We start from the raw sequence: 11,445 nt of genomic DNA, 5'->3' as shown, positions 1-11,445 counted from the left end.
ACCTCCCGTCAGCTGAAATCACACAACTGCTTTAAGCTAGGGCCTCATATGCAAAGACAAGACCACCTCGGCTACATACGCTCCTGCATTCATCCCATTCACCTTCACCAGAGGAGGTGTGGCACAGAGTTTATGTTCCGAGTTACTTCCCTAAAAGCTTACGATGTTACTTTACTGCTTTTCTCTCCACAGAAAAGTCACTTTGGTGACTCCTGGTCTGAAACTGAGACAATTCTCGGTGGGCACGCTGCCACCTTTAAACACATAAGAAAAACAAAAACCAATTCACTAAGTTAGTAGCGGCAAAATCCCCAGAAAGAAAAAATAAAATTTACATCTCTATCCCATTTTGTTGTCAGACTGTTTGTGGTGTTCCATTTACATCATGACTAACCCAGGTCCATTATAAAAACATAGAACGCAACCATGAAATAAATAGATGTTGACACTACTGGCATTTCAGGCGTGTTATAACTCATCGTTTTTCCTGCCTTCTCCTCCGGTTTCTGTCGTCTTCTCTTTTTTGGACCCTGTGTAATGAAGTGAACTCGGTTACACACCGTTAACAGTTTTTACAGCATACAAAGCAGCGCTGAGAGTCCCTGAGAGTCCGCCAAACTCTTGGTCTATGGTACAGAAGTCAGGGGAATGCTTTGAGGACTGATACTCATCCCCAAAGAGCTGAAGACATCACCTGTTGAACATGGCTGTCCTCACAATACGACTGGCAGAATAAGCACACACCTGCACATCAGCTCTTTAACAGCGACAGGCTTACAGCTACGGGACTGGCTATAAACTGTAGTGACCGAGGCATAAAGCAGCTGCCGAGGCAGGAGGCGATGGTACATTATAACTTCACATTGAACAATGAAAATGCAGCAAGGAACCAAAACGTCCCTCTTCCTCTTTGCAGAATTAACAACTGCTCCGCAATTAGGGGTTCTACCATCTTACTACCTCCTGCAGCTAAAACGACAGAAAGCTGCACACAGACAGCTTGCACATGTAGCTACCAAGTTGCAGACCGTTAGTCAAATATTTACTCACCAGAGTCTGATCCAGGCTCATCATTTACTGCTACTTTCTCAGCTGAAGGAGGTTCCTTGGCTGGACTGATATCCTCAGGTTTGTCTGTGTTTAAATTAGAAAGAAACAGCACAAAAGTTTAGGGAGAATACACAGGAGCTTAGGCGCAGGGAGATGAGGTGACTAGCGGCAAGGTTAACAAACAAGCCAGCTGTGGTGCCTCAGCAGGGCTGCAGTAATTCACACTGACGCTGGATCTCTACAACGCTCAGAGAAGTATTGCAGAACTGCTCCTCATTTCCCCACTGCCTCCGCCAGGCTTTACATCCCTAGAAGCCCTGGAGATTCACTGGTTGCGCAGGCAAGTCAACTTTGGAGCTGTGCCTATAAGCAGGATCTCTTACTCGGGCCAGAGGAACCAGCAGGGAACTCTGGTGACAAACAGCAATCTAGATTTAGAAGGATAAGGACACATTGAGCCTGAGGACCTTAAAAAGTTGAGAAAAATGCTAGTCGTAGTGTCCCAAGAGATTTTTATTTTTTTTCTGGGGTCCATCTAAGCCACAAATCTCTCTCATCAACAGCTCAGTCTGCTCCTTGAGATAGGACATGACTTTGAATACTGGACACCCGCTCTGGACACCCAGAACAGAATGGATGCCCTATCTTTCTTATAAGGTAGCCAGCCAACCAGACAGATACTGACTAAGCATCCTAGGATGTTTCTAAATACTTTGTTCCTTCAAAGAAAAAAAAACCCCAACAAACAAATGGTGGAGGAAGAAAGGACACCGCCACACCTAGATTTTCCCAGTTTTCTGTCTTTGAAAACTCAGAGGAGGATCATTTGATCCTACAGTTAATTACTGTCGTCACTTATTTAGCTGCTTTTCACTCAAGGCAGAGAGGTATGAGTGTTACACACGGTTAAGTACATACTCGGAGTTATATACCCGCTCCGCACCCGCTCCTTACCTTCTTGTTTCCCCTCCGTGGGAGGGATAGCGTTCTCGGTCTCAGAGGTTGCTGTAGCATTCTTGCCTGAATCGGTTTTTGTGGTGTTCTTCTCCTTTTTGGGTTTGGGCTTTGCAAACTTGGCCTTATTCAGAAGATACTGCACTTCCCTGTCCAGCGCTGCTATCTTGAGCTCTATATCCTTGGACAGCAGGACAGGTTTCTCAGTAGGAGAGAGCTTGTTCTGTTCAGCCAGTGTCTCGTTTTTCCAGATCTGTGGGATGGGGGGGGAAAAGAGGTGCTTTTTGGTTCCAGGAACCACTGTACGTCACAGTATCTCAAAATCACCGCTCCTGCGCCTTCTAGCTTACTCAGGATAACGCTGCTCCCTGCTACATTTCCACCACCTTCTTTTAGTTACCGAGACATAGGACAAAATGAAGAAACAGAACCCTCAACATCCGGCGTCTGCTTTTAAAAACAGCAGCCAGATTACTGGATTACACCACCGCTCCTGCAGACAACTGTCCACACGCAACACAAGAACCATTATCCGCACCTCCCCCCGCCCCCCGCTCCAAAGCAGTCTGGGGTCCAGCTGGGCATTGGAAAACACCAAAACACACAAGAGGTTTCCTGGTGCACGGAAACAAGCCATTCACACTCTATTCCATGACCTTGAGTGAAAGTACATGACCTATTACTTCGGACAGCAAACACAACCCAAATTGCCACCCCCACCCTCCCCAGAATCATTCGATCTTTTATTACCGTTGTTTCATTGATGGCTTTTTCCAGTGTACTCAGTTCCACTTCTGTGAATATCTGGTCAGACTCTGGAATCATTCGAGCTCCCCTTAAAGATAAGAAGAAAGTTTACTTCTGTTAGACCGATCGGACTGTACCGTGGCAACTCAGTGTTTACAGCTCCAGTAATCACACTAACAACCAGTCACCGCACATACCAACCAGCTAGTACATTTTACGCTTATGCCTCGTCTCTTGCATCTGCAGGAAATGGTGCTAAATCAATCTCTGGATGCTAAGAATGGAATACAGAGCCAGCAAATGCAGCTATCACGAGATTAGAAAAACAGGGAAGATAGATTAAAAAAAAGCTGAGGCCATAGGACCAAGTGGGAAAAATCTGCTGGCAAATGGTGTGTACAGCATCGGACACTTCCTGTCCCCTCCAGGTTAAACACATCTCACATGCTTCTGTTAACGGGTTGTGCAGAACTGAGCACTAGTAAGCAGGGTTTTGGTCTTCTCTTCTCAAGACGCACTAGTGACTTTCAGGCCACATTCGATCCGGTCACGTTCTTGTTGGCATCTCTTACGCTATGAGCTGCACGACTCTCCTTCCCAACAGCTTGCTCTTACTTGAGGAAGATGGTTGAGTGGTTGAGCAGACTTTCCAGCGCAGCCAGGCGTTCCGGCCACTTTCTCCTTTCCTCGACACGGAAGAAGAGGTTCCTACAAAGCTTTTTCAGCTCTGAGAGCTTGTCTTTCAACTCCTGTAAAGGGAAAAGGAGACAACTAGTTTTCCCACAGTCTAACACTGTAAACCTCAGAAGTTAAAACTGGAGTTTTTGTCATTCTATCAAATACAGCACTTCAACAGAGTAAAAACAGCCACGTGACTAAGCTTTATGTTCAATCAACAGGTTACTGCTGAAACCATTGAAGACACACCCATGGCTGGAAGAACTTCACATTTTGTTCCGTGCATAATGCGCCGAGGAAGCAAGAAACTGTCAGGAACCCGATTACAAAGGATCAAGATGGATTGATACTCCGTCAGCCTGTGTGGTCATTTCCCTGCCAGTGACAGCAGACTGGTATCCTGACTACGCGCAGCAATACCTTAGTTGCAGCTGCATAGCCCTCCTCCTCCATCCAACTGGAAGCCTTGCTAAGCTTTCTGGAAATTTCTTCTCTCTGCTCCTCTGTTGAGACAAACTGATACTCCTCTTGGTAAAGCTTGTCCTGAAAAGAACAAAGCAAGCACTCCCGTCAAATGCCACTGAGCGTGGAAGCGTAAGACAACCAGATCACCCACTTGCAACTGGGCTGGACTGTGAAGTCCTGGGGTGCTGCCTGCACCGGCCAGGAGATTCTTGTTCAACTCTCCCAAATCCGAGCTCCTGCTCCCAGCACTACCCGGCATATTACCATCACGCTCCTGGTATACAGACAGGCGCGCACACCAGGTATATGACGGTACAGCTGCAACAATCGTGATTTCACATGCACTTAACATGAGTTGCCTCTTCTACACAACAGCTCTCGAGAAGCCGTGGCTTCTTTACAGCCCGAGTGCAACTGTTCTTAAACACACAGGTAAGTGCACGTAAGGGATACTGGAAACCCAAAGTTTAACGTGTTAGACACGCAGAAGGAAAGTGTTCATTTGTATCGAGGAAACCTCCCAGGTCCACACGGGCTCGGGAAGCCTCATGGTAGCAGAAAAAGGTGACTGACAGACGAAACCTGGGCTCTTCAAATCAGCTTCCCCCAGCTCAACCAACTCCCCTGCATTCAGACCAGCCAAGATGCATAAAACATTTCTACCTGCTTTCCAGGAATTCTCGTTTCTTTATATCCCTCTCTTACCTGGGTCTCAAAGATGAACGACTCCAAGCTGTTGGCCGATTTTTCTCTTTCCTGTTTCTCTAGATCTCTGACTGTCAAGTCTTGGAGTCTAACAAGTGAAGAAAACAGAAATCAAAGATAGCGAGCGCCTTTAGATGGGCACCGCATCATATTCATCAGCTTCTGAAGACAGCAGCGCTACATGAGCTACCACTTTAACCTAGCAGAGCCATGTCAAACATACTTTTTCATCGAGCTCTTCAGTTCATCCTCCAGCAGGTCAGGCACATCGTTTACATCCAGTTCCATGCTGATCTCATGGACAAGCTTCTGCTTCTTGGGTGCTTTGACCTTCTTCTCTTCCTCTGTTTTGGTAACTGTGCTGTCACCAGAAGTTTTGGACGGCTCTTCCTCTTTCGCAGTTTCTCTATTTTCCTTGCGATCCTGTAACCGATAACGTTATTCTTTACTTCTCAGGCAAGGGGACACATTTTCAGGTTTTGCCACTTATTTCCACAGCAGGGCACTAACGGGGAAAGAAGAGTTCCGCTGAGGAAATTCCACTTGTCAGACACTGAAATCACAGTCCCGTTCCTTCAACCCGATGCTCACCTGAGACTCTGATTTCTCGCCTCCTTCTTTTTGCTGTGACTCTGCTTTCGGAGAGGCAGTCTCTGCCTGACCTGGAGATTGCTGTTTCTCTTCTCCCTGCTCTTCGCCAGCATCTTCTGTACTGCTTTTCTGGTCTTGTGTCTCCCCCTGCTCTTCTTTACCTGTGTCTGCTAGGCTCTCTTCTTCTTCCTGGTCATCACAGGCACGTAAAGGGGAAACCAAAGCAGTGTTTTTCATGTAGAAACACATGCAAGTGTTTCACAGAACAGATAAATTTTTTCAAAAAAAAACATTACCTATGAAAAACAGCACTCAAGTTTCTTTAAGCGCACGCCACATGAAACTCAAGAGGAACACAGCACTTTCTGAAAATATTTAAAATCCTGACCTGCTGCCAGACACCTTTAGTTCTGCTCACATGAGTCGCTGCCTCTTTAGCAGCCATAGCAAGACCCCGGGGCTCCCTCCCACCAGCAATCGCCCTGAGGCTCACCTGAACCGAGTCTGTCAGGTTCTCTCCAGTCTCTGGCCTAGGGCCACCACCCCCAAAGAGGCTTGAGATGGTGTTTCCAAGTTCTGGTGACAGGAGACAAAAAAACCCCAAAATATTATGTACCCAAAGGAGGAAGAAAGCCATCTTCAGCTCCCAGTTCTTCCCCTCACAACCGTAACGATCACCAAGGAGCTCCCTTGGCAGTGTAGGTTAGCTACACACACTCCGGAATCTCATTCTTCCCTGATCGCCCTTCGCGGTTTTGTGTGCACGCAAAAGTGGGGACTCTACCTCTGCTGGAATATGACCTGAAATCTGTAACTCTGACTAAAAAGCTTCAAGCTTCAACCTGTGGCTGCATTAGCTATCCCTGCATCTCCCCTTCACCTCCAAACACACAGATTTTCAACTCCTCTCTATAGGGAAGTCTGTGCTCTAAAACCTGAGCAATGCAATGCACAGGTCAAGGCATCATAGCCCAGAAAACGAGAAGGGAGAATGCTGCGGGGCTGTGGATGCAGGATTTCCCTTCAGGACAGACGTCCTGAACTTAGCAGCTGTGGCTGAATAAAGAGGAAACAACTCCTATTTTTCAAGCTGCAACGCATGCCGTAGTCACCTTAGGAGCATATGACTTTTCAGAGCTCCTCGCAGCACCCAGAAGCCACTTGCAAAGGGCTTTTAGGTATTTTGGAGCTCTACACGCAATCAGAGGCTATGGCTAACCGTTTAATTTCCGCATCCAAAACCACAGTACTTGTCCTGTTCAAAGTAGTGATACGGTTTAGTTATCCAAGCTACTGCAGGTAAAACAGTCAGTACGAATATCAAAGTTCATCATTTACTTGTCAGCGTTGACTCCTCCTCCAGCTTGTCTTCCACCAAGGTCTCAAACACAGATTCCACCTTGGAGAGGGGAGCACAGAATTAGTTTAAGCATGGAGCCTCAATACCGGAGAGAGGGACAGAACTGGAAAACACATAGGCTGACCAACATCACGACAGGGCGGTGCCTACCCGGTCAAGACTTAGTACTCCGCTCTCATCCATGTTGAAGTGAGCTTTGATACCTTTGGATTCATAATCCGAGTGCTTCTTGAAACTGTCCCCAACTCCCCGTAGCCTCACGGTAGTGAGATTCAGAGAACCGAAAACCCTGACGACACAGACAAAAAGCAGAGAGAAAACTTGAGATAACAGTACTGCAGACCGGTTAACCACTTCTCACAGTCACGTCTGCAGCGAGGGACAACTGCACAAAGCAAGGAGCCAGCACTGTTCGGTTTGCTAAAGGGTACACAACCCTGAGAACAGACCTGCAGCTACGCGCTGGTGGACAGTCAGATTCGTAGGCCTGCCCGCCAATAAAATCTTCCGGCTAGGCACGCTGCACTGCCATGGAGCTGTCTGCTCAGATGCTTGCCTCAACTCACCGCATGTCATCCTCGTTCAGGAAAGACAGATCTCCGTAGTTGACATAGAACTCAAAGTCATCTGTGTAGCGGTTGAAAGTGATAACTTTGCGCTGTGGGTAGGGTGCCATGCGCTGGAACAGAATCCTCTTGTTATGCTTTAAACTCTTGGATTTATCATCCTCCTCAACCTCACGAGTGAACTCCACCTACATCACAAACAGAAAAATACGACTCCGCAACTGCAAACTTCCTGCGTGGCATCTTACGTCAGAGGTTTCCGCAGCGTTTGGCTGCTCTGCCTCATGCAAAAGTCAGGGGACAGGCAAGTTTTTCTCAAGAGATGTTACTGTTTTCTACAGTAGGGCCAACTTCCTTCTGCTTGCTTTATTAGATCGGCAGAAGGGTCTCTATAACTTCCTTACTCAAAGGAATCCAACAGGTCACCTGGAACGGTTCTCCCAGCACAGCCCCATTTACCCACACCTTGCACAAGAGAAAGCAAGCCAAGCGTTACCTGGATAGGAAACACAGCGGCATCCCGAACAACAAAAGGCTTCACCTTAAAGGCTTTGCTCAGAGCAGCTGCCTGGTAGACTGCACCCATAGCAGCAGCCTCATCGGCATTGATATTCTTGCCCAGTTCTTCTCTGTGAAGTGAAAAGCAACAACAGACGTCAGCTTTGCAGCCGCTGCCGTGAACAGCGACTTGTCAATAGGAGACGGACTAGAAGGGGGCCTCACATACTCACTTGCCCACAGCTTTCAGCAAAACCTCCTGCACTTTGGGGACCCGTGTGGCACCGCCAACTAGAATCACCTGGTCAATTCCATCCTAGGGATTGGAAACAGTCACCTTGTCTTGAGAAAGCAATTTTGGAAAGCTAAGTTCAGGGCTTCCTTACGCTCCTTCCCCGGTCACCACGCACTGATGCGGCGCTCTGTGAATACCCATGCCACGTCCTGCCGTCCCCAGAGCATGTCAGTGCCTGACAGATCTCAGACAAGCTGACCCAAGCCATGCCAACATGAGGAACATGGAGTCAGGCCTCTCAGACAGGGACAACGTGACCGCTGCTTCAAGTCACTTGAAACGCGCGACCTGAATCCGCATTAGACACACTACGGTTTAATGCCAGTGACTACTACTACTTTAACTACAGAAGAGCCAGTGAACCAGACAGCAAGCTGGACCAGAACAGAGGGAAACCCGGACTCTGAGAGGTGACTCAGTGTCTTGCATTGAATGCCCGAGCCAAAAAGCGCTCAAGAGTGTCCCGGCACCCTGGAAAGCGAGCATTTAACAATGCAGTAAGGCTCTCCAAAGGACCGCATCGCATTTCGTCCAAGTGCGGTCCACAACAGGGCTTCTAAAGGGAGCACTCAAAGGACAAGCCTGAACAGCAATAATTCTGTTTCCAGGCACTTTCAGATAAAAGTTCAGCAGAGAGACCAGAACCAGCATCCGAGACAAAAAAAAAAAGATCAGTGTTTCAAAGCTCCAGCCCAAGAGCAAAGTTTTTTACAGAAGGAAACGCCTCCTCCAAGTCCTTTGCTTCTGGTGCATAGCACAGGGAGCCATCACAGCCTCCTGCCTGACCCCGCAGCAAGTAACCTCACTGCAGCAGCACCACCACTCTATTACAATGGCAGGCACCCGCACCCCTCAGCGGTGCTGCTAACACAATCGCTGATGCTTTGATCGTGACACGACAGCAGCTCTGCACATAAGACACGTCGGGCATGTTAATGCATTCCTAAACCTACCAGGTTCATCTCTGCGCTGCTCAGAGCCTGCTGCACAGGTCCTGGGACTCGCTGGAACAAGTCAGAGCACAAATCCTCAAATTCTTGCCTTGAGACCTTGGCCTTGAAGTCAACGTCATCCAGTAGCCCCTCAATCTGTCCAGAAAAAGAAAACAGCCAGAATTAAATTATTCATGGAGCATTTTCCAAGCAAAATCTTTGCCTGACTTGCCCAGAGTGCAGAAAGTTCCAGCTTTCTTCGTGCACCTGGGAACCCATCGGAACCTGCCATGGCTAAGGTGACGAGAGGATGGAACGCAGATATAACTGACGGCCTCTGTCAGTGAAAGTTTATTTGCCAACCTTCACACGACTACCTCTCGCCCAACCCGCTCATGCAATCACCAGTGGTACTAAGTAGGCACAAGTTGAGAGGAACCACCAGTACCACCGCCACCACCCCCAGAACACGAGGGGCGATGCTCTTTGGCACAGCGATGCTGCAGAGGGACAGCGTTCCTACACGCCTGTCCTTAACCCGCCCCACCCTCGGTCCTAAAAGAGCTGGAAACCCTGTGACAGAAGGTCAGACCTGCGCCATGTGGTCAGCGTTGGCGCTCAGGACGGTTTTCAGGCGGTTGGCCTCCTTCAGTAGTTTGGCCATGGCCCGGGGATTCTTTCGGACGTCTTTTGAAGGGTGCTGGTCGTTAAAGACTTTCGCCAAATAGTCCCGGAGACGAAGCTCCATCTCTAAACCTCCGAGAGTACGGTCAAACCTGAGCAAAAGAAGGAATGGAGATGTAACCACGTGAACAGAGCTGAAATACAAACAAACTTCATGTATTATTTCACAAATTTGCAGAGCAGTAAGCGGTCAAAAGTAGCTGCAGTACTATCAGCTGCGACTGACCGTCAAAGAACAATGGTTGTTCCAAAAATAGCACATTATAATGAAACAAAGAAAAGAAAGATTCACCACCTCAACAGACTTTGAGCAGGAAACTTCATCCTATCTATGGTAAAGGCCTTATTGCCAAGCACGTCAAACAGCTGAGAAGCCAAAGGCTAACTGTCTCGGGTCCCAGGTATTTTCTTGGAAACAGCAGTATAAATGCTTTGGGGTACAAATTGCTGGGCTGGCGATTCACAGCACCCCCCTCCTTATTTGCCAAACACACTGCATTTTCATTGCTCTCTAGAAGGATAGCCTGCTTTTGCAAACTGACACGCTCTACTTCTGTAGGATTACAGGAAACGGAATTACGCTAAAATGGCTCGAGCCTATTAAAAAAAAAGCAAGCCTGAAACAAATTGATTTTTGTTGCTTCCTGGGGTCCTGGAAGTTCCCAGTTACCTTCTGCACGAGATAGCGACACCAGGGTTATTACCAGCTGGAGCGTTCTCGCTCCAGACATTTCCCACTCTGCCATCCAAATTACTGTGCTGAAGCCTCAGCGCAAAATTCCACATTCAGAAGAGACTGCGAAACAAATGGTTTCTTTCCTGAGACCTGCGGGTTTTGTGCAACTCGTGTTGAATTCTTACCCAATGCCCTGGATCTGCAATTGAGGTTGGGTTCCCGAGTCCTTAGTTTTCACTGTCTGATACGTAACAATAGTACAAACGGTGCTTCCTGCTCCCATGTCGTAAAACATGATATTCTGAAAAGAGAAGCTGGGACGGTGAAGCAGAAACACCTGGATATCCCCAATGAATACGGAAAGAACCCACTGCTGTCCGAGCTTGATTGATACAGGCCAAGACTACCCGCTCCCTAGCCTGGCTTTATACTGTGGTGACAGGACTCGTACTTTGATCAAACACAGGAGATGTTGAGGGTCACGCCTGACACAAGCGGACAAGAAAACCTTTTTTCATCCATTTCACAGATCAGAAAACAAAGCTTTGCTCTTTAAAAGTCTCTTCAACCTCAGGAAAATCAAGTATTTCAGAGTCGGTCTTCCAGCACCTTAGAAAATAGCTAGTGTTATTCCCCCCTCAGTTGACGGGCAAGGAACAAACACAGGCTTACAAAATGGGAACTCCCAGCCACCTGCCCTCACTCCAGAAGCTTTCAGGCTTCGCCACATACTCACACAGGGTTTCATCTCTTCCTCTTGTTGAAGAGCACATGAAAACAGAGGAGACTGGTTGACTAGCAGAGTCCGCTTCCTCACAGTTAAGTGCTTTTGATTTTATCTGCAGCACTTTTTTTTTCCCCCCACATGCAGGCATGTGCACAGGACTCTCCACATCTCCCAGCTGCACCTACCTGTGCGGTAGCATTGATATCTTTCCTCCTAAAGACTCCGTAGTTCAACGCTACGGCCGTGTTGTCGTTGATCAGCTGCAGCACCTTCAAGTCAGCCATGCGAGCGGCGTGCAGAACCGCCCTCCTCTCTGCCTGGTTGAAGTAGGCGGGAACAGTGATGACCGCATCCTTGATGGGCTGCTCTGAAAGAGTTGCAGGGAACGTGTTTTGCCATTAGCGTAGCCACATATAAAGACTCATTATAAAGGCATGACGGTAGCAAAGCCAGAGAATCCAACGTAAAGACTCGTACAGAACGCAATCCTGAAGCGGCATCAGCAGCCAGGATCATT

General features: G+C 48.0%; 1 protein-coding gene across 1 annotated transcript in view; it reads right to left on the bottom strand.

Annotated features, from left to right (window-relative positions):
• Window positions 1-468: 468 nt before the first annotated feature.
• HYOU1 (hypoxia up-regulated 1) overlaps window positions 469-11,445 on the bottom strand; it is a gene marked incomplete at its 5' end in the record, with an annotated part of 12,437 nt that continues 1,460 nt past the window's right edge. The window contains 20 exon segments of the mRNA XM_010291124.1: window positions 469-530; window positions 1,051-1,134; window positions 2,005-2,257; window positions 2,755-2,839; window positions 3,367-3,500; window positions 3,850-3,972; window positions 4,600-4,687; window positions 4,823-5,022; window positions 5,191-5,379; window positions 5,684-5,766; window positions 6,529-6,589; window positions 6,701-6,839; window positions 7,117-7,304; window positions 7,613-7,745; window positions 7,848-7,930; window positions 8,863-8,997; window positions 9,434-9,617; window positions 10,387-10,515; window positions 11,114-11,145; window positions 11,147-11,295. Coding sequence (XP_010289426.1) covers window positions 469-530; window positions 1,051-1,134; window positions 2,005-2,257; window positions 2,755-2,839; window positions 3,367-3,500; window positions 3,850-3,972; window positions 4,600-4,687; window positions 4,823-5,022; window positions 5,191-5,379; window positions 5,684-5,766; window positions 6,529-6,589; window positions 6,701-6,839; window positions 7,117-7,304; window positions 7,613-7,745; window positions 7,848-7,930; window positions 8,863-8,997; window positions 9,434-9,617; window positions 10,387-10,515; window positions 11,114-11,145; window positions 11,147-11,295 — 2,534 coding nt within the window.

This window comes from Phaethon lepturus, unplaced genomic scaffold (genome assembly GCF_000687285.1).
Source record: "Phaethon lepturus isolate BGI_N335 unplaced genomic scaffold, ASM68728v1 scaffold52087, whole genome shotgun sequence".
In the NCBI taxonomy this organism is placed as follows: Eukaryota; Metazoa; Chordata; class Aves; order Phaethontiformes; family Phaethontidae; genus Phaethon; species Phaethon lepturus.
The sequence above is the reverse complement of the archived record's forward strand: the minus strand, read 5'-3'. Positions and strand labels throughout refer to the sequence as shown.